The 27,000-nt window shown below is 24.7% G+C and overlaps 2 protein-coding genes, 1 long non-coding RNA gene and 1 pseudogene across 7 annotated transcripts; all 4 read left to right on the top strand.

The window, feature by feature from the left end:
- The first annotated feature begins 6,944 nt into the window (after positions 1–6,944).
- On the top strand, positions 6,945–11,992 carry LOC126904010 (uncharacterized; annotated as a pseudogene).
- A 1,175-nt stretch (positions 11,993–13,167) lies between these two features.
- LOC126904143 (uncharacterized) lies at positions 13,168–14,155 on the top strand. Its single transcript, XR_007703663.1, has 2 exons — positions 13,168–13,538; positions 13,658–14,155. It is a non-coding gene; the product is annotated as an uncharacterized LOC126904143 (long non-coding RNA).
- Positions 14,156–16,500: 2,345 nt separating this feature from the next.
- Positions 16,501–25,474, top strand: LOC126904126 (UDP-glucosyltransferase 2-like). 5 transcript variants are annotated; one of them, XM_050682859.1, is made up of 5 exons: positions 16,502–17,414; positions 21,866–22,085; positions 22,149–22,368; positions 22,431–22,618; positions 25,145–25,474. In XM_050682859.1, exons 1-5 carry the CDS (start codon positions 16,602–16,604, stop codon positions 25,174–25,176), a joined length of 1,473 nt encoding a protein of 490 aa, XP_050538816.1. In that variant the 5' UTR covers positions 16,502–16,601; the 3' UTR covers positions 25,177–25,474. The 5 variants fall into 5 exon arrangements, with proteins under 5 accessions (XP_050538815.1, XP_050538816.1, XP_050538817.1 ...); XM_050682860.1 differs by having other exon boundaries at positions 22,431–22,605; positions 25,145–25,473; XM_050682862.1 differs by having other exon boundaries at positions 16,503–17,414; positions 22,431–22,574; positions 25,250–25,472.
- A 426-nt stretch (positions 25,475–25,900) lies between these two features.
- On the top strand, positions 25,901–26,755 carry LOC126904009 (UDP-glucosyltransferase 2-like). The gene has a single exon (XM_050682633.1). The coding sequence runs from the start codon at positions 25,901–25,903 to the stop codon at positions 26,753–26,755; it is 855 nt and encodes a 284-aa protein (XP_050538590.1).
- Positions 26,756–27,000: the final 245 nt, after the last annotated feature.

Here is a 27,000-nt window from a genome sequence, read left to right as displayed (position 1 = left end):
TAAAGGGTCAGATTTTTTACAAAAAAACACGCAAAATTATAGGTAAATTAAGATAACTTCATGCATCTATCAAAATAAAATTATATTGATTTGGAAATTTTTGAAAAATTTATAGCAGTTTTAACTAAAAAAATTGAAAATATTCAAAAATTAATGATTTTTAAATTTGTATTTTTTTTTGAAGATTTCCCCTATTTACGGGAAACAAGGGAAATTTTTTCAATTTTTGAGGGTAATAACTTTGACTAAATACAATTTGTGATCTTTTGACATATCATTGAAAGAAATCGGTTCAGCGAGAGCTGAGAAACAATGGTAACAGACACAAAAAAAAAACCCAGCACAGTGGAGTCGCGGCATAGTGGGGACGTTGCATAGTTGGGTCCAGTATAGATTTAATCTGACAGTGATTAAAATCACTATCATAAGAAACGCTTCGATGCAAATCAGTAGATAGTGTTTAATTCTAAGAAATTGGTGGATAATTACAAAAGCTGCATGATCTGCTAGTTCCTTATTAATACCCTGATTAAGATAAAGTATGTCGAATGAAAAAGGGATTATTAAAAAATATTATTTCTCATAAAAAAATTGTGTTGATTCATACACTTTTCAATGAGTTGTAGCATTATAAAGTTAAAAATGTAACCAACCCAACCCAACATCAACTCCTATTTCCTTAATTATATCCAGATTAGTAATTCGTTTAATTATATATTATATAATTTTTATAATTAATTATTTTCAAATTATTATCGATTTTTAATATATTAAAAGTAATCATTTTGAACCAACTTCTTTTTGTCCTTTAAAGTGAAAGTTTAAAAAAAAAAAATATGAATTTATTACCATAACTTTTAACTCAACTTGCAAGTTTGAAATAGATATCATTAAATAGAAAAAAATGAAATTGGTAGAGTATTTCAAAAACAACAATAACACTTATTCCCTTAATTTTACCCCGATTTATAATTATAATATATGAATACATAATAATTACAGTAATTAAATTGAGTATGAAAGTGGTATTCAATAATATAATATTGTAATTTTTACGGAGATATTATAAAAATAAAAAGGAGTTGTATATTCATATACTTTTAATGCGTATACAAATTTAAAGGAATTGATGCAATACTTTTTAATAAAAAAATTTTGTTATTTATGAATAAATACACTAAACAAAAGGAACTTTCATCAGAAAAAAAATATACTTTTCTAAATAAACTTTTCGTGATGTTTTCAAATGTGCAATTAAACTTTTTCTATTACTTCTAAGTTTTAATATTATTACTTATTATTAAAAAATAAGTATTTACATATAAAAAAAAATAATTAAGAACAAAAAAAATTGTATTAAATTAATACTGATTTTGATTTTTAATATGTTAAAGGTAATCATTTTGAACCTATTTTTTATTGTCTTTTAAAGTGAAAGTTTTAATGAAAAATACCTTCTCAGCTTCGCATCGAAGCTAAAAAATGAATTTGTTACCATAACTTATAGTTCAACTTGCAAGTTTGAAATTGACATTATTAAATTGAAAAAAATGAAATTTTTAAGATTAATATGCAATCTGGAAATTTTATAATTACTAATTACAGTACATTTGTCAGAAAAATTCGATTTTTTTACATTTTTATCGTAATAGATAACTGAAATAGAAAGAATAGTAATCATATCCTAATAACTTTTGGTGTTTAAAAAAATTCTGCAATTGAAATATTCAGAACTTAATTAATTTTAATAATTTACTTTAATTAAATGAACCAATCAAACCAAAGTAGTTAAAAAGATTTACTCAATTGAGCATATTATCAAAAATATAATTATAATTGTAAAACTCCATCGTTAACTTCAGGTGAAACTAAAAATCATTTTTTTTTTAAATTTATGATTTATATAGCAACATATTACTAAAAAATTTGGCATATTATAGACTGGTAGTAGCACACAGAAATAGAGTTAAAAAATTAATAAATTATAAAGTAAAATTATTTACTTTTGTAGTTGAATACTTTTATCATATCAAATTTAATTCGACAATAAATAATTTAAGAATATTAAAAATTAATGATTTTAATTGTTTGTATGGACAAATCTAGTTAAGCTACTTTTTATTTGAATAAGGAATATTTTTTTGATTTTTAAGAGTAATAACTTAAACTAATCATTAACTTAAATATCATAAACTTAAATGAATCATTTGACGTATCGTTGAAAAAAGTAGGTCTAGTGAGGGTTGGCAAAATAAAATCGTAGCCACAAAAGAACCACATAGTAAAATAATATTAACATGAATATCAATTTCTTCTCACGAGGGGAGACTATAGTGAAAAAAAAAATTATGTTTATAGAATAAAGTTCATAAGACATATCAAATGANAGAATAAAGTTCATAAGACATATGATATTATACTTATTAACATTTTTTACTTTTTTAAAGTCGAAAAAGTAATTTTTAAATTTGAGTTAGCTTAAATAGCCAATTTTATCATGCAACAAAAAGCAACGAACAGTTGCCGAATGGGTAACATCTTGATCTTACACGCCTAGGGTACGAGGTTCAAATCCGTTTGTGGCTTCTAAAATTTTGCATTTTTTTTTTGAGTTAGAATAGAATTTTCAAATCATTTGATATTTATCTCATTTAGATTCAATAATTTCAATAAATATAAAGGATCTTATCACTATAGTCTCCCCTCGTGAGAAGAAATTGATATTCATGTTAATATTATTTTACTATGTGGTTCTTTTGTGGCTACGATTTATTTTGCCAACCCTCACTAGACCTACTTTTTTCAACGATACGTCAAATGATTCATTTAAGTTTATGATATTTAAGTTATTACTCTTAAAAATCAAAAAAATATTCCTTATTCAAATAAAAAGTAGCTTAACCAGCTTTTTCCATACAAGCAATTAAAATCATTAATTTTTAATATTCTTAAAGTATTTATTATCGAATTATATTTGATATGATAAAAGTATTCAACTACAAAAGTAAATAATTTTACTTTATAATTTATTAATTTTTTAACTCTATTTCTGTGTGCTACTACCAGTCTATAATATGCCAAATTTTTTAGTAATATGTTGCTATATAAATCATAAATTTAAAAAAAAAATGATTTTTAGTTTCACCTGAATTTAACGATGGATTTTTACAATTATAATTATATTTTTGATAATACGCTCAATTAAGTAAATATTTTTAACTACTTTGGTTTGATTGGTTCATTTAATTAAAGTAAATTATTAAAATTAATTAAGTTCTGAATATTTCAATTGCAGAATTTTTTTAAACACCAAAAGTTATTAGGATATGATTACTATTCTTTCTATTTCAGTTATCTATTACGATAAAAATGTAAAAAAATCGAATTTTTCTGACAAATGTACTGTAATTAGTAATTATAAAATTTCCAGATTGCATATTAATCTTAAAAATTTCATTTTTTTCAATTTAATAATGTCAATTTCAAACTTGCAAGTTGAACTATAAGTTATGGTAACAAATTCATTTTTTAGCTTCGATGCGAAGCTGAGAAGGTATTTTTCATTAAAACTTTCACTTTAAAAGACAATAAAAAATAGGTTCAAAATGATTACCTTTAACATATTAAAAATCAAAATCAGTATTAATTTAATACAATTTTTTTTGTTCTTAATTATTTTTTTTTATATGTAAATACTAATTTTTTAATAATAAGTAATAATATTAAAACTTAGAAGTAATAGAAAAAGTTTAATTGCACATTTGAAAACATCACGAAAAGTTTATTTAGAAAAGTATATTTTTTTTCTGATGAAAGTTCCTTTTGTTTAGTGTATTTATTCACAAATAACAAAATTTTTTTATTAAAATGTATTGCATCAATTCCTTTAAATTTGTATAAGCATTAAAAGTATATGAATATACAACTCCTTTTTATTTTTATAATATCTCCGTAAAAATTACAATATTATATTGTTGAATACCACTTTCATACTCAATTTAATTATGTAATTATTATGCATTCATATATTATAATTATAAATCGGGGTAAAATTAAGGGAATAAGTGTTATTGTTGTTTTTGAAATAATCTACCAATTTCATTTTTTTCTATTTAATGATATCTATTTCAAACTTGCAAGTTATTATAATTAATTATAAAAATTATATAATATATAATTAAACGAATTACTAATCTGGATATAATTAAGGAAATAGGAGTTGATGTTGGGTTGGGTTGGTTACATTTTTAACTTTATAATGCTATAACTCATTGAAAAGTGTATGAATCAACACAATTTTTTTATGAGAAATAATATTTTTTATTAACCCCTTTTTCATTCGACATACTTTATCTTAATCAGGGTATTAATAAGGAACTAGCAGATCATGCAGCTTTTGTAATTATCCACCAATTTCTTAGAATTAAACACTATCTACTGATTTGCATCGAAGCGTTTCTTATGATAGTGATTTTAATCAATGTCAGATTAAATCTATACTGGACCCTACTATGCAACGTCCCCACTATGCTGCGACTCCACTGTGCTGGGTTTTTTTTTTTTTGTGTCTGTTACCTCTTTTTCTCAGCTCTCACTAAATGGATTTCTTTCAACGATACGTCAAAATATCACAAATAGTTTCTAGTCGAAGGCATTACCCTCAAAAATTGGAAAAAATTTTCCTTGTTCCCCATAAATAGGGGAAACCTCTAAAAAAATTTCAAATTTAAAAATCGCTAATTTTTTCAATTTTTTCAATTTTTTTTTCCTTAAAACTGCCATAACTTTTTCAAAAAATTATCTCGATTTTATTTTTTACATTTTTAACTTCATAATGCTATAACTTATTGAAAAGTGTATGGATCAACACAATTTTTTTATGAGAAATAATATTTTTTAATAATCCCTTTTTCATTCGACATACTTTATCTTAATCGGGATATTAATAAGGAAATAGCAGATCATGAAGCTTTTGGAATAATCCACCAAATTTTTTAAATTAAACACTTTCTACAGATTTGCATCGAAGTGTTTTTTATGATAGTGATTTTAATTAGATTAAATCTATACTGGACCCAACTATACCACGTACCCACTGTGCTGGGTTTTATTTTTTGTAACGTTATCTCTTTTTCTCAGTTGTAATTTAGCCGATTTTGCTGAAAAGTCAAGTCAAGATTTACAGAATTGAACAAATCTAACTGCGACTCTAATGCCTTTTGATCTACCCAAAATTTTCATTTTTTTTTTTTTTTTTAATCAATTATTACGCACTCAAAAATCCTTTTAAACTTATTATTAGTATTTTTTTTTATAAATTTCATAAAAAATTATAAAAAAAAATTTTTTTTTTAATTTTTAGATAAAATAAAATTATTTGATACAAGAACTCCTTTTTAATTAAGCTATTAAATTGCTACAGTTTTTTGAAGTTTGTAAAAAAATTTAATTTATAAAGTTTTTTTTTTATTGAATTGCATTTTTTGGACGAATTTTATTGATTTTAAGTTAGCTTATCTTATATTTTTATACGGTATATACTAATGTATCATATTCCGTAACTTGGTTAAGTTACGGAATACTTAATTGAGGTAATGCTGCTGACAAATATATGTCTTAGCTTAATGTTACATTAAGCATACTTATAAGTTTTTTCCGAGGAAATAGTTGATGATTTGTATATTAACAATAACTTAGGAATTTAATAGTTCATGTTATTTATAATGTTCGTTCCTACTGTTTTTATAAAAATATATATATAAACCTAAAAACCTATATATATATATATATAAACCTAAAATGTATAGTTGCAGCCACCGACTAGCAACCATCACTCTGAAGATGGACTCTGCAATGAATCCGAAACGTCAGAACTTAACTGCAAACATGGATATATCCTCAAGCACTTCAATCAACAAGACAATCCATAAAAGCTTTAACACATTCATAACCTAAAAACCATTAGCAAACTTCACTAGATCTAGAAGTAAATTGAATACACCAGTAAATAATAAACTTTTTGGTAAAAAATCATTTATAGTATCTATATTATTGTTTTAAAGCGTTTAAATATTAAATGTTCCATAAATATGTGGTGGATATGGCGTAGTGAATCAATCCACACTATTAGTGCTGATGTTCAGCTGCGTTATTTGCTGTTGGTTCTTGTATGGTCACCCATCCAGGTACTTTAACAGTAATACGCACTTCTGCTTTAAACTTGATAATTCAGTCATAATAAGGTTGTGTCAGGTCAATAGCTGAAGTAAAACCAAAAATTGTAAAAAGAATTGTTGAAAAAACACATATTATGTGCTTTGTCTTTTACTGAGTTCTAACCAAAAAATTGGTTAGAACTTTTATTAACTTGAATTTTCAAGAATTAGTTAATATCGGTTCTGATATCATTAAACATTTTTTTAAACCGGAATTAAAATTTTTAAAGAACTTAAACTGGAACTCAAATTGTTATAATATGAGGATTCTGGTCTCAATTACTAATTATAAATAATCTCATAAATCAATTTTTGTCACATATCAGTGTATAAATATGTATCACAGATATAATTTAAAATTTTTGAAATCATATTTTAAAATTTATTCAAAATTGTAACGAATGATAGCTTGGTAATTCAAGCTCCACTTTTCAATACAAATTAATTTTGTAATAATTAAATGAAAATATGTTATTATAAATTATATTAATATGTACCTGAATATTATTTAGTTTAATAAAAATATTATTTTAAAATTAAAATATTTGCAAATTATACTAAATTTTGAACAACATATTATAAAATTATCTATTTTGAGCTGTATAACTTAAAATAGATATGATACCATCAACAGACTTTAAAACTGATAATTATGTTATCCGATGTAATACATATTGTTATGCCTACTTAATTAATCTTAATATGCGTGTGTTGAAGTTTTATCTAATAAAACCATTATTTAAATTCCCTTTGAATCAACATTTGTGTTATAAATTACACTAGTATTCTCATTTTACAATAAATTAAGTAAATTAATACAATTTATTTGTTACATAAAAAGACAAGTTGTTTGAATAGTAAGTTTATATATTTTGGCATTTGAGTAATTTTAAATGATATTATAGTAAATAATAAATAATTTTCAGAAATAAAAATTTTTTTAATAAATTAATTTTAGTCATAACATAAATCAAAATAATAATTAAAAATTATAATATATTGAATAGATCCATATTTTAATCTAACTCTAGCTATGTGGTTAATAAAACATTTACCTTAAACTTTAATTTTTAATAAAGATATATCACATTTTATTTTAAAATTAACCACGAATGGAAGATAAGATTGCTTTATTTAAACTATATAGTCTTATGAATCATAATTATATTTAAATTTATGTAGGTTATCTTAATTACTCAACTAAAAAATATTTTGTTCACATTTATTTAATTATCTAATAATATAATTTTTCAGACACTTTAAAACTAGTCGTGAGTCGTTTGAATTTTAGTTAAAATGAAGTACTTCACAATAATTTTAACAGTTTTGTTAGTTATATCATTGATTGTGCCGTTAACACATACTATCCGTATTTTGGCAGTGGAAACTGTTGGAGGTAAGAGCCACTGGAACTTCATGAGAGCTGTTCTAAAAGCTTTGGTCGAACGAGGGCATGAAGTAACTGTTTTTACGCCATTTTTGGATGGAAATCGACCAAACTACACAGAGATTGATATTTCACATATAATACCAATAAAAATGGGAATGGGCATGATAGAAACAATCCTTACTTGGCAAAATCCTAGAAAATTACTTAAACTTATGACTCAAATGGGTAGGATGTATTGTGATTTAATTTTATATCATGATAAATTACAAGACATTTTACAAAATAATTCACATTTAAAATACGATATTGTACTCATTGAACCTGTGTCAACGGGATGTCAATCTTTGATAGCTACAAAATTAAATTTACCTATGATATATATCATTCCATCTCCATCTGCAACTCTTTTGGAAAGAACGGTCACTGGTCAAGTACTTAATGCGGCTCATGTCAGTCACATGTTATATTCACACGCTTATATAACAAAATCGTTTAATCGAAGATTTGATAATTTGATGCTTTATTTTTATGGTGCATTACGAACACAATATAACGAAATATATCTTAAATATACATCACCAAAATCTTATGACAAAGTTGAACATGTCACTCCATCTCTAATTTTTGAAAATACGTATTATATCACTGAACCTCCTCGACCTTTCATGCATAGTATCATTCAAATAGGAGGTATACATTTAGGCATGCAGGCTGGAATTCCTAACGTATGTCATATATTATAACACTAACAATACTAAATAATTATAATATTAATTTTTAGTATGTATATATAAATATATGTATTTAGTACAGTAATATATTATATTAAAAATAAGAATAAAAATTTATGATAGTTATTTATACGTAGATGTATTCTCTCATTCAAATTAAGATAATTATTTTCAATTCGAGAATTTATCTTATTTAAAACATAGATACTTATAATTAATGAGAACAATAAAACGAAGGACACAAATATATATAACCAAATTAATAAATATTTTAATTAAAGTTATTCAATATAAATATAATCACAAAACTATTACTTCTTATAGGATATCTTAGACTTCATAGAATCTTCACCTTATGGAGTTATTTACTTTACATTTGGATCAGTTGTTACAATGTCTACGCTACCAAAAGATATTTTAAACTCATTTAAAGATGCATTGGCTAAAGTACCCCAAAGAATTTTATGGAAATTTGAGGGTGAAATGGATGACAAACCAGCAAATGTGATGATTAAAAAATGGTTTCCACAACGTGATATTTTGTGTAAGTCAAACACTTACATTATATTTGCATTTTAAATAATTTAAATATTTTTAGTACATCCAAAAGTTAAGCTATTTATTAGCCATGGAGGTATATCAGGAGTGTATGAAGCTGTTGATGCTGGTGTTCCAGTACTTGGATTTCCTTTGTTCTTTGATCAACCAAGGAACATAGACAATCTAGTCGAAAATGGCATGGCACTGTCTTTAAATTTGTTAACAGTTACAAAAGAACCCTTTTACCAAGCAGTCATGGAATTGATTAACAATAAAAAGTAATTATTTTGTGTTTTTATTTACATTTATTTAAAATAAATTATATTTAAAGTATCCGTTTTTCAATTGTAATCAATTGTAAAATTATTTTTTTATATTTATACAGGTACACTAAAAATGCTAAAATTGCATCGGCAAGATTTAAAGATAGACCTATGACTCCTGCAGAATCTGTTGTATATTGGACAGAGTATGTAGTACGTCACAAAGGAGCACAACATTTAAAATCTCATGCTCTTAATCTAACATGGTATCAATACTTTTTATTAGATATTCTTTCTGTTATAATTTTAATTTTATTCATTATTTTTTATACGATTTATATATTATATGTTTTTGCTAAGTCAGTAGTATTTAGAAATTTAAAAACAGTCAAACAAAAAAATGAATAATTAAGAAATAATTTTTATTAATAAATTATTATTTTTATATAACTTGATATATTATTACTTTGTGAAATAGATAAAAAAAAAAATACTTTGATTATGTATTTTCCGCAATGGTCGTCAATGAGTAGTTCTAGGCGCCATTTAGTTTTTATTTCGGCAACTTTCAAGAATAAAATATCCAATATCATAATTTAAGTAATGATTAGTAATGAAAAAATCTTAAGTTAATGGAACAAGTAAATTTATTAAGTTATAAATGTCTACCAACAAATCATTCATTTTCTGTCTGTAGTAGTAATGCATAAGTATGTATAATATTAAATAATTGTGTGTAAATCTAATGATTTTACAGCCATTGAACAAATTTGTAGCTAGTATAACCTTATCAGTTTTAAATAACATTTATATACCGACAGTCATGAAATACACTACTATGTATTTGATTTCATTATGCATTTTGGCTACTATTATCGTAGTGCCAATAATAGAAGCTGCGCATATATTGGCAGTGGAAACCGTTGGCGGAAAAAGCCACTGGAATTTTATGAAAGCAATTCTTCAAACTTTGATAGATCATGGACATGAAGTAACAGTATTTACTCCATTTTTGGAAGGAAACAGAACAAACTACACAGAAATAGATACATCACAAGTAACTCCTATGCACACAAATAAAGGAATAACAGATGTAAAAAATTGGCAAAGTCCATTAAATCTAATTACAAATTTATACGAAATGACTATTTATTATTATAGTGTTATCATCAATTATGAAAAAATGCAGCATATTTTAATGGAAAATTCAAAATTGAAATTTGATGTTCTTTTTGTTCAACCTCTTGCTACAGAAGATATATCTCTGATTGCTACAAAATTAGGTATACCATTGATTTATGTTATACCAACAACTTCTTTCGGTTATTTAGAATGGGAAACTACTGGACAAATATTAAATCCTGCTTATGTAGGCCACTTATTAAGCGAGTATTCACATCCACATAAATATTTAGCTAAAAGAATTTTTAACTTTATCTTGTTCTTTTATGAAAATATTCGAATTAAATACGATGAAAATATTTCGAAGTTTAAAAGTCTTAAAAATTACCAAAGAATAAAATCTACAAAACCATTAATCATATTTCAAAATACACATCATATTACTGATCCGTCAAAACCTTTAATGCCAAGTATTATACGCATTGGTGGTATACACATTAAGCCACATACAAGCATACCTTCTGTAAGTAGAAACATTTTTCATTTAAGAAGTATACATTGAAGGATTGATTAAAAAAAATTGATATATTTTAGTATTACTTACAGTTAAAATAAAGCAAATAAATATAGGCATTTCATTTTTGGAATATTATATTTCAGTTGAATTTCTATTTTGCTAATTTTATTTTTGAGTATTTATTTTAGGAGGATTATTTTTAGTAAAATATTAAATTGATTATTAGGTATAATTACAGAATATACTTATAATTTTCAATTGATAAAACATAATATAAATTACATAGGATATTTTAGAATACATTGAAAACTCACCTCATGGTGTCATTTATTTTTCATTTGGATCAGTATTGATAACTTCAACATTACCTCATAATGTCCAAAAAGTATTTAAAGAAACACTAGCAAAACTTCCACAAAGAGTTTTATGGAAATATGAAGGTCAAATGAAAGATAAACCAGATAATATAATGATAAAGAAATGGTTCCCACAGAGAGATATTTTACGTGAGTTTATATGTTTTAATATTAACATTAAATTTTTTCTATAAAACGTAAATATGTTAGTACATCCTAATGTAAAGTTGTTCATAAGTCATGGAGGTATATCTGGGTTATATGAAGCAGTAGATGCTGGAATTCCTATCCTTGGTTTTCCATTATTCTTCGATCAGCCAAAAAATGTAGATAATTTGGTAGAAGCTGGAATGGCCTTGTCAATGGATATATCGTCAATTACACGTGATACATTTTATAACGCAATAAATAATCTTATTAATAATAAAACGTAAGTAAAGAATGATTTATTCAATGACTTTAATGATATAATTAAAAATGATATAATTTAGACAAATATAGTGAAATACTACGCTATATTTTTTCAGATTCATTAAAAACGCTAAAATTACGTCAGAAATATTTAAAGATCGACCTATGACACCAAAACAATCTGTGGTTTATTGGACAGAGTATGTCTTACGTCATAAAGACAGTTCTCATTTAAATTCTGACGCTCTTGACTTAAATTGGTATCAGTACTTTTTATTGGATATCTTTGCTGAAATACTTCTTGTATTATTTGTTCTATATATTTTGTATAAATCATTGATATAGGTTCTCAAATTTATTTTTCGATTTTCAAATCAATAATCTAATTAATGTAAAAAATGAATTGATGTAATTACTTATTATATTTTACTATTATCATCTAAGTTACTCTTTAGTAATCGAATTTTTAAAATACATTTTTATTATTTTCGTATTTTAGGTCTACTAGATCAGAGGTTCTCAAAGTCAAATGAATCACGGACCCCCATCTAAAGACCTACAGTTTTAAAGACCTAACCCTGATATGTGCTTGCGGACCCCTGGGGGTCCGCGGACCACACTTTGAGAAACTCTGTACTAGATTATTGAGTGTATACTGATATTGAGATTTTTTTTTTGACCCCTATATTTCTTTTTATTTGTCCTACGTAACATTTATTACAACTATCACATTTATTTTATAAATGCCTGATTTTCCCCCTTCTTCTACCTTATCTTTAGGGTTACTTAATAAATCAATGTCAATTATCTCAATGAGATATTGAGTGTATAGATCTTACAACAATTTTAAATGATAAAAATAATACCAAAATAATTACCTTAAAATAATTTTACAATAATTGGCAAATGGTTTATCCTGTAATATTTAAAGATTGTAAAATAAATGACATGATATCAGATACTAGAAAAAAAATCACCATTATTGATCTACAAAAGAAGTCCTAGGATTAATGAGCAATTATTCATAATAATTTTTATTTAATTGATATTAGACTCATAGATAAGCATTTATTTTATCAGTTATATTAAGTTTTATAGTAATGTGTTAATGTAGTAAAATTACATAATATATATTTTACAGTAATATTGTAATTTAATTGTTACCACATACATGTATTTTTATTTATAATAAGATATTTTATAAATAACTAAAAGTAAATACTAATAATGAATCACTTATGGAAGAAAAATGTTCGTTAGTGACCAATTCATAAAATAACAGTCTTGTACTGCAAGACAAAATGTATAAAATATAATAGAATAAATAAAACACAGAACATTGGCGATGAGACATGGTTAGAAAAAATATAAATGATGTCTGATATTGATGATCATCTCTATTATAAAAGACGTTTCGATGCAAACCTATTAAATATTTTTTGAAAATAGTGTATTTTGAAGTCAAATTACTTATATAAAAAATATTGGGACGTTTTTCAGTTTTTCATCGTTAAACTATTAAACATATTTAATTCGATATTAAGTCGAATTAGATATTAAAAACGCAGAATTTTCAAAACTTGAAATAAATTATTTTGTTTGTTGAAATTGTGAATTTTTAATCTCTGACGGTCAATTCTTCATAGTTGAACAATCGTCAGAATAACATTTTTTTAATTTCAATTATTTTTAATTTTTTTAATTTATGAAAAACTAAAATGAAAAGTCTCAAATATGCATTAATCGTTGAATTTGAAACAGAAATAAATATGGAGGATATCAAAATTTTATTTTCAATCTACTGAAAAGAACGAGTAATGTTCTTATCAGTATTACAAGCAACTATATATTTTAAAAATATTTTAATAATTATTAAAAATAACTCTAAATATTATTGAATGTGATAGAGGACTGCTTATTTGTGCGTAGATGATTTGGAAGATCGTGTAATGTTTAATATAAGGATGGCCGACCTCAAGTAGTTGGGATAAAGGTGAAAAAAAAAGATTAAAAAAATACTCTAAAAAATATTTTTTAATAATAATAATAATATTAACAATAATATTAAACAATTTGACTTTAATTTTAACAAACTTTTTATTTAAATTTTAGATTACATAATTGAAAAAATAAAATAAAATGTTTAAATATATAAGATGTTAAGTATATGTATAAGAATAAAAATAAAATTACATTAATTCTGATTTAAAAAAATATTATAATGGTAAATCAAAGCAAAACTAAATAATAATTATGTTTTTAATAATCATACATGTTTAAAAGGACGACTGTATGGCGTAATCGAATCAACGATATGACCGAGAGAATTCTCTATTAGATGTTTTACACTGAACTCTTCAATCACCTCCAGTCAATCATTTCAGATAGCTGCGCGCACCTGTACGGCCGCCTAATATTATTTTGGAGCGGCACACCATTCTACTATTGACTGTTGTACTGTGCGTTACATATTTTCATTGATAAAGGCGATAAAGCTCACATAATATAAAACAAAATGAACATGTAATAACAATAAAATATCATACGATTTCATTATGATATTTTTTCGAATGCTACCTCTTATTAAACGTTTAAGTGTTACGAGTATCACATTTGTAGTTAATAATTTATTCACACTATGAAAAAACTTTAGATATCACTTTATATAGTTTTTTGTGTTATATGTATAATAATAATAATAATACCTAGTAATATGTATATAGTTGTTACTTCAGTTAAGTTTAAACATTGGATATAATTGAAACTGTTGGGAAAAAATTATTTAAATTTTTACCGACTGTAAATAGATTTTTTCGTCCAAAAATAGAGAATATTAGTTTTTTATGTAGCTATCTACGATACAATCACCTTTAATTTACATTAATTCGTTAATTATTAGTGACACTGATTTTGAAAATAGTTGGTATGAAGACGGTTGAGGGAATAAGAAAAATTTTTTTTAATTATTTTCTGTTTTAGCTCCGATGCGAAGCTGAGAAGGAATTAATTTTACTATGATGTATTTTTTTTCGTTTCTGTTATCAGTTTTTCTCAGCTCCCTTGTTTCTCATTTCCCTTGTTTCCCGTAAATGGGGGAAATCTTCAAAAAAATTTAAAAATCGCTAATTTTCAAAAAAAATAAAAAAAAATTGAATTCATCTACAAAAATTTGCGTCGGCATAGTTGCGTCAATTATAATGATATCTGACAATGATTAAAATCACTATCATAAAAAATGCTTCGATGCAAATCTGTAGATAGTGTTTAATTTTAAAAAATTAGTGGATTATTCCAAAAGCTATATGATCTGCTAGTTCCTTATTAATATCTTCATCAGGATAAAGTATGTCAAATGAAAAATGGGATTATTAAAAAATATTATTTCTCATAAAAAAATTATGTTGATTCATACACTTTTCAATGAGTTATAGCATTATAAATGTAATTTTTGTTCAATAATAAGTTGATCGATTCTACAATAAAGTTTTTTATTAATACTAAATTGTATAACAAATACACACATAAACAATAAACAATTAAAATTACTATCATAAAAAATGCTTCGATGCAAATTTGTAGATAGTGTTTAATTTTAAAAAATTAGTGGATTATTCCAAAAGCTACATGATCTCCTATTTTCCTATTTATATCCTAATTATAAGTTTTATGATTTATATGTGTAATATATTTATAATATATAAATATATAAAGGGAAATGGTTTTATTTAAAAAAAAAGTATGTCGAATAAAAGAGGTACATAAATTGTATTTATCATAAAAAATTGTATTGATCCATATATTTTTCAAAAAGTTATAGCATTATAAAGTAAAAATATAAAAAAGAATTTTTTTATCAACTTTGATGTCCGTTTTCATGATGAAAACAAAATAACATTCGAAATATTTTTTTTTCATTATAAAGTATATTACATAAGCTTTAATTTAAGATTTAAACATTGATTTTTTACACGAAAATTACATTTTTTGTTCAATTTTGACAGTCATTTGCACATAGAAATATATCATCGGAACAATTTTTTTTTATTATTATCTTATAGTACATAATGTAAGCTTTAATTTAACATATGTATAAAGAATGCAATATTTTCGTAACATTTTCAAAAATTAAGTTGAAAAAGTTCTACTTTTTATACATATGTATCTAGTTTTGAACGCCCTCTCTATAGGGAGAAATTGCCCGATTTAAAAAAAAGTATTTCGAATGAAAGGAGTATATATAATGTATTTAAAAACAAAAATTTGTGTTGATCCATACATTTTTCAAAATGTTATAGTAATTTAAAGTCGAAAATATAAAATCGAAAATTTTAACACAAAAATAGCATTTTTTTAACTACGGCAGCCGTTTGCACCTAGAAGATAAGTCGTTTTAAGCTTAGTAACAACCAAGGGAACATAGTTTTAGTCATTAAATTTTTGCCCTTCCATGTATAAAATAGTACCGGGGCTTCTGCGTATACTCCAGAAATGCTTAATAATTGTATGCACAACAAAATGAATTTTTAATAATATAATAAAGATGTCATAATAGTAATGGTACTAAAAATATAAATTTGATTAATTTATGTACAGGGAACATGACCTTGTGAGGACCAGTTTTTTGACATGGAATTAGCAGGTCTGTTTTTTAATTCACCATCATATTAATATAACAACACTACATTTTACCATTATAAATATTATTTATTCAAAATTCATTTGATATTTTCTATGGTTGATAAAAAGAAATATATTTTTATAAAAAAAACTTTATTTGTATATGTTTGTACGTGTATTACTTTTTAATTAGAATACAATACATTCTAAACAATAATTACATTTTATCATTTAATGTATTACCAAGAAATCAATTACTTTTTATTCGATTTATATTTTACCTTGAAATGATCATTAAATTTAAGCATTTTTACACCAATGAAAATCAGGACTCTATATTTATGATCATATGTGTAGTCAGCTAAAAAGAAAAATATTGAAACTTCTATTTAAATAACATTTAATCTTAATTTAAACGTGGTATATAATTTTCTCTATCATGAAGTACTGTCCTTTTTTTTCAATAGTGTTTTATATATTAGGAATTTTTTCAATAATACCAGCTAGATGTGCTAGAATATTAGCTATAGAAACCATAGGAGCCAAAAGTCATTGGAATTTTATGAGAGCAGTTTTGCAGACATTAACAGACAATGGACACCAAGTAGTAGTTTTTACTCCGTTCTTGGATGGAAACCGAAAAAACTACACAGAAATCAGTTTACCACAAGAAATACCAAGGCAAATTAATTTAGAAATGGATTCAACACTTCAAAAATGGGAAAGTCCAATCAATTCTATTTCGTATTTGGCTAGTGCGGTTAAAAGGTATCGTGATGTAATCTTTAGTGAAAAACAAATACAAGAACTCGATTCTAATTCCAAATTCGATCTTGTCATTATAGAACCTATCACGACAGAAGACTTCTCTGTGATTGCTACAAAACTCAACGTGCCCATTATTTACGTCTCACCAACGACCACTCTTAGTTATATGGAAAGATTTTTTATCGGTCAAATTCTTAATCCTGCTTATGTCAGTCATTTATTTTATAAGCAAACTAATATAACACACTCGTTTACACATAGGTTCAACAACTTTATTTTGTATGCTTTTGAATTGTCGCGTTTGTTTTACGAAGAAAGCTTCACGCACTCTGTTCACTTCAAACGATATGAAAATATTCCACCTACTAAGCCATCCATAATATTTCAGAATATACATTATATAACAGAACTATCAAGACCATTTATGCCAAATGTCATACAAATCGGAGGTATACACTTAAACTCACCTAAAAGCATACCCAGTGTAAGTAATAAATTATACAATATTTAGATATTAAGATTAAAGGACAAGGTGATTTCTTCAGAAATAAAAATAAACTTTAACTTTAATTATCTTAAACGGAAACCCTTATTGTTAGCTTAATAAAATGATAAAAAAAAAAAAAAAAAAAAAACCAAAAGCTACATNAAAAAAAAAAAAAAAAAAAAAAATACAAGCAAAAATTGTTTGTAATCTTAATAATGTTTTTTCTCTTAAAAAATTGTCTTAATATTATTTTATTTAATCAACCGTTTAATTTTTAAAGTTGTTTAAAAAATAAATTTAAAGTAAAACTTTATCATAAATTTAATTTTCAAAATATCGGAGGCAGTACTAATTTTTCAATAGACTATAAAATATTTTTCATAATCGAGTAGCTATCAAAATAAAATTTACACACAGCTGACTGAAAATTTACCATAGTAAACTTACGTTAAATATAATGCGTTCAAATTAGAGGTTCTTATTTAAAAAAAGTTGAAGTTATTTTTATCCTTAAGAGTATATATATTTGACTATTTAATATTGTAGAGGTTTTTAAATCAAATAATTTATATTTTTGCAAAAATTACAAACTTTCAATAATTCTTCAAAAACAAATATCTTATCTAAAATCGATTTGCTGTATAAATTGTATTTATAATTTTTGAATAATTTTTGAATAATGTGAATAAATATAAGTATGACAACAATTTTCATAAAATGAAATGAAAAAAGTTACTTGTTTTCTGTATGAGTTTTATGAGTTTATTCTGTTTTCTGTATTATATATGTAAATATTACACACATTCAGTATATTAACAAAAAAAAAAAAAGAGTTAAATTGTTTCATCATTAAATGATGACCTATAATTTGCTACAATAAATGCTGTTATAATAATTTATCATAATATTGTATAAACATAATTGTAACTTCAAGTCATCAATTTTCCTGTGTGTTGATATGTTACACATTAACTATACACGCAATCAGGTACCCCACTATTAATCTACGACCTTATCCACTAGAAAGAAGCCTAGTTATTTGATCTGATGGTTAACATTGTTATTTTTTTTTAATACTGAGACATCGTAATTAAGCACACATGTGTTTTTAACATTTGAACGTATTATACTTATAATTATGGCTTTATATATATATATATATATATATATATATATATATATATATACATTATAGATTAATTTCAGTGAAAAATTACTTAATTTAATATATATTTATATGAAAATATATAAATTTAGGTTGTATATTAATTGTAATAGCCTTGAAAATAATATTAATTGTTTATGCGTAGTTATTAAAAGCTAGTAGTATATAAGTCATTGAACACGTTATTATCAAATTGTTCACTATGAAATGTATTTCGTCGTCTCTTATTATAAGTACATATACAACACTTTTGAGGATACCCATTGCCAAAAACGCACAAATATTAGCAGTAGAGATTATTGAAGGTCAAAGTCGCTGAAATTTTAGGAGATCAGTTTTACAGGCGTTGACAGATCATGGACATAGAATAATAGTTTTTGCTCCGTTAATAGAAGGGGATGGAAATAATAATACTGAAATTAATATTCTCAAATACCACTAAAAGTTGAGATGAAAGTTTCACATATGATCAACTTATGCCAAATCTAATGAATATATTTTAAAATATTACAAGTTTAAGCAGAGAATATTATGAATTTTTTTTTAAACTAAATCAGGTGAAGAAAATGTTAGTTAACAAATCAGATAACAAATTTGATATTGCCTTCGTAGAAACCTTAACGATCGAATGTAATATAGTTTCAAAATAAACATACCAATAATGTATATTGTGTAATATATTGTGTACACATTGTAGATATCCATTTATGTTTGCTAAATAAGATACCGAGTGTGAGTAATGTTTTGCATCTATGTTAACTTTTAAAATCAATATAACTTTCTAAAATACAATAAAAATTAATTACTTGTGGCTAATATTATTTAAAATTAAAACTATATAAAAAATATTATTAATTTAAAACTAAAAATACAAAATATAATTAATTAATTTTTAAAATTGATTTGTAAAAATTATTTTTGAATTAATAGTAATAAAAGTAATAAAACTAAAAATATATAAGTATTATTTTAATTTTAAGGCATCTATATAAGTATTGTTTATATAGAATGTTCCAGAGTCCAATTCAGATATCTCGGCGGATAGATTAGTACACGATTCTATTCATGTGTGTAAAGTTATTGATTCCATTATTAGTGGGAATAATAACATTAAACCATTGAAAGTTATGCGATTAGGTAATCGTAACCATAATAAAATCCGTCATATTGAGGCAGTATTTGCTTCGTCAGCTGATGTGTTTGATATTTTAAAATCTAAAAAAAAATTATGATCATTGCAACCGCCTTCAGTCATTCGTATCAGTTCAGATCGTACGTAACATCAAAGAAATCATTTGAATAAACTTGATTTGGATGATTTGTAATGATTTGGAGATTCGTAGAAGTAATGGGGAAATTTATTTAGTTATAAAGTATGTGAGAGGGATACCGGTAATTATTTCTAAGAATAATTGTTCAGTTAATAAGTGTGATCAAAATTTTTTATAATTTATGTTTTTACCAAAATGTCCGTGGTCTTTTAACTAAGATTCCATTTTTACGTAATGCTTTATTAAATGTAAACTATGATATAATTCGCTTAAACGAAATGTGGCTAAATAACAATGTTTTTGATGCGGACACATGATTTTACTTATTATAATTTATACAGAGTTGATCGTACTCTGTCTAATGGCAAATCGCGTGGTGGAGGGGTTTTAATTGCTGTAAAAAAAAAAATATATGTTGTGAATTGTTACATGTCCCTATTGTTGATGGAATTGAGCAAATATTTTTAAAAATGAATCTTAACAATATAAAAATAGTTATAGGCTGTGTCTATATTCCACCATATGCAACTACGGAAATGTATTCTAATCATTGTAATGTCATTGAGTCTATTTTCTTTAACAGTCCTAACCATCTTTTCATTATTTCTGGTGATTTTAATTTAAATAATTTTGATTGAACTACTGATCCTAATACTTAGGATCACATCACAGAAAGCATGTTATTTAATTCTTATGTAAATTTATTAAACTTAAAACAAGTTAACTGCATTCAAAATAGTATTGGTCGTACTCTTGACTGTATGTGGCTTAGTGCTGATGCAGAACTTACTTCTATTACTCGTTCCTTTGAATCCCTTGTTCCAAATGTTGATAAGTATCACCCGCCTTTAGAAATTATTATAATATTTAACGATTCAACGGAAACTGTTTTCATTAAGTCACCTCAGGTATATAATTTTAAGGATATTTCTTATTTCCTTTCTAACATTGATTTTGAACTTAATCTAAATAACAATTTATCTTTTGAAGCATTAGTTGAAAAGTTTTATGAAATTATTTATCACTCTTTTTTTGTATTTGTACCCAAAACTAAAATTTATGATAATTACTCCCCTGTTTGTGCAAATTCTGACCTTAGAAAGCTTATTATTGATAAAAAATGTGCACACAAAAAATATAAACTTAGTCCTTCTCATAAAAATTATCTTATTTTTTCTAACCTTCGGAAAAAATGCAAATTTCTTATTTCAATTTGTCATTCCCAACATATTATTAATATTGAAAATAGTATTCAATCAAATATAAAACCATTTTGGAAAAATTTTAATTCCCTTAGAAAATCGAATAGTATTGTACCCGATTGTGTTAAATATGATAACCTCTCATCTACTAATACTTCTGAAACTGTCCAACTATTTGCTAATTATTTTTCAAGTATTTATGTTGCTGATTCGATGAACATACAGCCCCAAATTTTAAATGTAGCTTCAATGAATAATTTTAATATTAATCTTAATTATTGGAATATTGATAAGAATGAAATATTTGATTTATTAAGTAGTTTAAATACTCACGCAAGTACCGGACCTGAGTATAGCTCTTCATCAATTATTTGTTTGATTTACATTTTTAATGATTTTATTAAATGGTATACCATTTAATATGCATAATATTATATTATAATTTGAATACTGTTACTATTAATTTTTGCTATTTGTTATTGTTATTAATTGTCATGTACATATTACCATATTTTTTCTACTGTCTATTGTTATATTTGCACTGTAAGATGTATTATTCTAAAGGGTTTTGTACCCGTTAATATAAATTAAAAAAAAATAATAATAAAATAAACAAATTTATAAATATTTTAATATTACAACGTTTGCAGAAAATATATTATAATTGAACAAATTATGACCATGTCTTTCAAATTGTGTATCAAATTAATCACAATTAATTTTTTATTTTTCGAAAAATGTAAAATTTCAATACTACGTATAAGCCAAAAAATATTATTTTGATAATATATTAATTTTTCTATTTCACAGGATATTTTGGAATTCATTGAAAATTCTCCAAATGGAGTAATATTTTTTACTTTAGGATCAATAATGTCTGTATCTACTTTACCAGACCATATTCTCAATACATTAAAAAAAGCATTTTCAAAATTTCCTCAAAGAATTTTGTTAAAATTCGAAGGAGAAATGAAAGAAAAACCAGTCAACGTAATGACAAAAAAGTGGTTTCCACAGCGTGATATACTAAGTACGATAATTAATTATATATTAATTTATAATATAAAACTCAATTCATTGTTTTTCACTTCAGTGCATCCGAATGTTATCCTTTTTATAAGCCACGGAGGTATATCAGGTATGTATGAAGCTGTAGATGCTGGTGTACCTGTTCTAGGGTTCCCTTTATGTTTTGATCAGCCAAGAAATATTGATAGTTTAGTAGAAGCTGGAATGGCTTTATCTATGGATTTGATGTCACTATCCGAAGAACCATTTTACGAAGCTGTAACTGAACTTATAAATAATAAAAAGTAATTGAAACATTATTTTAATAGTTATGATCATTTAAAAAAATCATAGTTATTATTTTTAGATATACTGAAAATGCTAAAATTACATCTGAACGATTCAAGGATAGACCAATGTCGCCTGCTGAGTCTGTAGTTTATTGGACCAACTATGTCATTCGGTATAAGGGAGCACATCACTTGAAATCACAAGCTCATGAATTAACCTGGTATCAATACTTCTTATTAGATGTCATTAGTGTAATATTTTTAGGTTCATTTACATTATTATATATTTTTATTCGATTAATAAAAGTTGTAAATAGGTTGATTGTTATAATTTCAAAATATCATAAAAATGAATTACAGTAATAAATTAAATTTTATGAAAAACAATAACACTTGTAATATACTCGTCACTATCATAATATGGAATAACAGTCGGCTACCCTGTTTGTGTCCACAATACTGCTCTTTTTAATCTTTTCGTTTAAGATAATCAACATTTCCTTTATATATTATATTCATAGAAGATCATCATTATTTTCTAACGAAAAATTTTAATAAATAACTTAGAGAAATATTTAACAAACTAATACTGTTTAACCATATTATATTACACAGGATTCAACTATAAATTAGTTATTAATCACTTTTAAAGACACTCTTTACCAAGAGGAAATATATTAATTATACTTGTCATCTCTTTTTAGCTTCGGTGCGAAGCTGCGAATGTATTTAATTTTACTATGATGTGTTTTTTTTTGTGTCTGGTACCACTTTTTCTCAGCTTTTATCGTACTGATTTCTTCTAACAATACGTCAAAAGATCACAAATCGTATCTAGTCGAAGATATTCCCCTCAAAAATTAAAAACATTTCCCTCGTTCCTCGTAAATGGTGGAATCTCCAAAAAAATTACAAATTTAAAAATCGTTAATTTTTGAAAATTTTCAATTTTTTTAAGTTAAAACTGCTATGACTTTTTTAAAAATTACCAAATCAATATAATTTTATTTTGATAGATACATGATGTCTTTACCTATCATTTGATATATTTTTTTATAAATTTGACCCTTTACCTGTCTAAATTTTTCAATTTAACTTTTGAAAGTGTTCCAAAAATACTAACACTTTTATATATACTTTAAATTAAAGCGTATGTAATATACTTTATAATGGGGAAAAAAACTTTTGGACTTTAATTTGTCTTCACGGTGAAAATGGCTACCGTATGCTATTTTTGTGTTAAAATTCTCGATTTTATATTTTTAACTTTATAATGCTATGACTTTTTGAAAATTTATGGATTAATACAATTTTTTTATAAAAAATAATACTTATATACTTCATTCATTCGTCATACTTTTTTGTAAATCGAACCTTTTCCCTTAATACAGGGAGATTCAAAACTTAAAAACTGATATAAAAGTAGAACTTTTTTAATTTAATTTTTGAATGTGTTTTGAATACTGACACTTATATATATATATTTATATATATAAAATTAAAGCTTATAAAATGTACTTTAATATGAAAAAGAAAATTTTCAGATTTTATTATGTTTTCATGGTGAAAACTAACATCAAACTTAATAAAAAAATAAGATTTTGGTAAAAAACTTTTTAATTTTATAATGCTATAACTTATTGAAAAGTGTATGGATCAATACAATTTTTTTATAAGAAATAATATTTATATCCCTCTTTCATTCGACATACTTTATCTTAAATAGGATATAAATAAGGACATAGAAAATCATGTAGCTTTTGGAATAATTCAACAATTTTTTTAAATTAAACACTATCTACAGATATGCATCGAAGCGTTTTTTATGATAATGATTTTAATCACTGTCAGATAACATTATACTTGACCCACCTATGCTACATTCCCCCTGTGCTGTTACCCCACTGCGCTGGGTTTTTTGTTCTAATCTTAATAATTAAACGCAATATGTCAACCCAAGTCTTAAGTGTAAAAAACTATATAAACTTTTTATAAAATATCAATGATCTAACTCTATCAATTAGCTCCGTACAAATATTACTGATTTAATTAAATTGATATTTTATTTTTAGTAATCACTCAATTTTTCGAATTCCCTACTTAGATTATGAACTCAAATGATAAATTTTAAATCTTATAATTTGTATTAATACTAGTATATACCTTGATTTTTCCAGTAAGTGTTTAAAAGTGATTATAAGCCGTCTTGTTTATTTAAATTAAACTTGAGTGTAACTATTCACTTCTTGCACATGAATTTGATAAGTGAAATCAATGCGTTGCGAAAATGTATAGATTCAATATACTGTATAAGTATACTAAGATTAAAGAGAGCAATGAGAGAGATTTAAGCCTTTTTTTGTTCCCTTTTATAATCCACTATTTTGTTAATTTTTATAGCTATGTACAAATGCAAGAAAATATATTATTATCTCTTTATTAAATTGACTTGTGTTATTTAATACATATTATCTTATAAAATTAATACTAAATCCTGGACAAATAATTCATTATTGCATTACAATATTGATACATCTGTAACAACTTATACTATTATTCATGTGAATTTTATCATTTATATGAAAGTTTAGATACAAAATATAGTTCATTGCTTAACAATAAAGAATCATAATGTAAGGTTAATGTATCATAAAAATTTCAATACAGTACGGTCTACTTTAGTTTAAAAGTAGTTTCAATTTAGCCTGCACTTTTTTGTCTTTTTTAACGCTTATTTTAATATTGACGGCTTCTGTAATATTGAATCATATTGAAAATTTTATTGTTTCAGTCGTTGAGACTATCTCGCAAAAAATTACCTAGAACTTTGTGAGATTTATACTAAAATCTTTATCTGATCACGGACATCAATTAAAAGCTCTTACGCCATTTCCAGATGAAAATCGTTTCAACTACACAGAATTACATTCATCGTCTAACATATCAATCAAGATATACGAAAACTTTATTGACAAATATTTTATTTTAAATCCGACAATTAATTATTAAGAATATTAATTTTTATAATTTATAACATTTAATTTTAATTTGTAAAGATTTTATTGTAAAAAGTTTCATAAAAAAAAACTAAACCGTTTGACTCAAAATGTAACTATAAATATTTTTCATAAATTTTAAATTCCATTATAATAAATTCGCATGCCAATAATTATCATTCATTATTCAAAATAAACCTTGTGACAAAAATCAAAAAAAAATTGTCATTCATTATATATTTGACATTATGTAACCTTGTACATAATACATAGGGATAATTATATGAATGCAATCCTAGAAAATCTAATTATTAAGTTTATTATAATGTTTTTACATTCACAGAGACTGATGTTCTTAAAATGATTAAAGCATAGAAGGAGAACATTTAAAAAGGTTTGATATTATTTGTTTTTACTTTAGTTTAGTTTATATTAAAATTAAATAAGCCATGTTTACTTCATTAATAAATGATAAAAGAAAAGAAAAGAAAAATTTTACGTTGTTTGTATATTTCAATTTAATTGTGGTCATAATATGTTTTTCACACTGTATGTTGAATATTGGTGGCTCACGTATCCTAGCCATTGAAACAATCGCAGGAAAAAGTCACTGGAATTTTATGAGATCCATTTTAAGAACTTTGAGTGAACGAGGACATCAAGTAACAGTATTTACACCATTTCCAGATGGAAACCGCCCTAACTACACTGAAATAGATTTGTCTTTTGAAGTACCTATAAAAGTTGGAATGAACGTACAAGATATGTTACAAATATTTTCTACGTCTACAGGTTTTTTACCAGTACTTCTTAATATGACACGTTATACTTGTGAAATAATTTACCAAAATGTATACATGGAAGAAATCTTAAACGAAAGCCATAAGTTTAATTTCGACTTAGTCATTACCGAACCAATGTGTTCTTCATGTGTAGATTATGCGGCCGCTAAACTAAAGCTTCCCATGATTTACCTTATGCCATCGCCTATGATAACTTATAAGGAACGAGAATTCTATGGACATATACCAAATCTGGCAACAACTTCTCATGTAATGGCTCGGTATGCAAGGCCCCGCACTTTTTGGGAACGTTTCAGTAATGTAAAATTACATTTAGAAATTTTATACGCATTAGCCACTAATGAAAAAAAATTAAAGAATCTGTATCCAATGAATTTTGATTATATAGATTCGATAAGATCATCATTGACATTTATTAATACTCATTACATTACCGAGGTTCCTAATTCTCTTCCACTAGATGTAGTTCAAGTCGGAGGTATACACTTAAGTATACCAAAGCCTATTCCAAATGTGAGTACAATTAAATTACCCAGCATTTTAAATTATTTTAACAACTATCATATTAAAGTCAAGGCTAAGCAAGTTGATGATTTTTCTTAACTCACTAAAATTTAATTTAATTAAAAAAAATTAACGAATAAAAGAGAAATTAAGTCAACGTAAAATTTTAATATCTTGGTTTAACTAAAGTTTTACTTAACTTAAAATAATTAACTCGTTTATGTCCAGCCTTGATTAGAATTGCATTAAATTTTTTCATTGAACTAGAAATATCCTTGAGATAAGTAAACACGCAAAAGAAGTAATTCATTTAATTAAATATACCAATCTTTTTTTTTAGTAAA

This window comes from Daktulosphaira vitifoliae, unplaced genomic scaffold (assembly GCF_025091365.1).
Source record: "Daktulosphaira vitifoliae isolate Bord-2020 unplaced genomic scaffold, ASM2509136v1 Scaffold_4, whole genome shotgun sequence".
In the NCBI taxonomy this organism is placed as follows: Eukaryota; Metazoa; Arthropoda; class Insecta; order Hemiptera; family Phylloxeridae; genus Daktulosphaira; species Daktulosphaira vitifoliae.
This window is presented reverse-complemented; position numbering and strand designations above follow the sequence as displayed.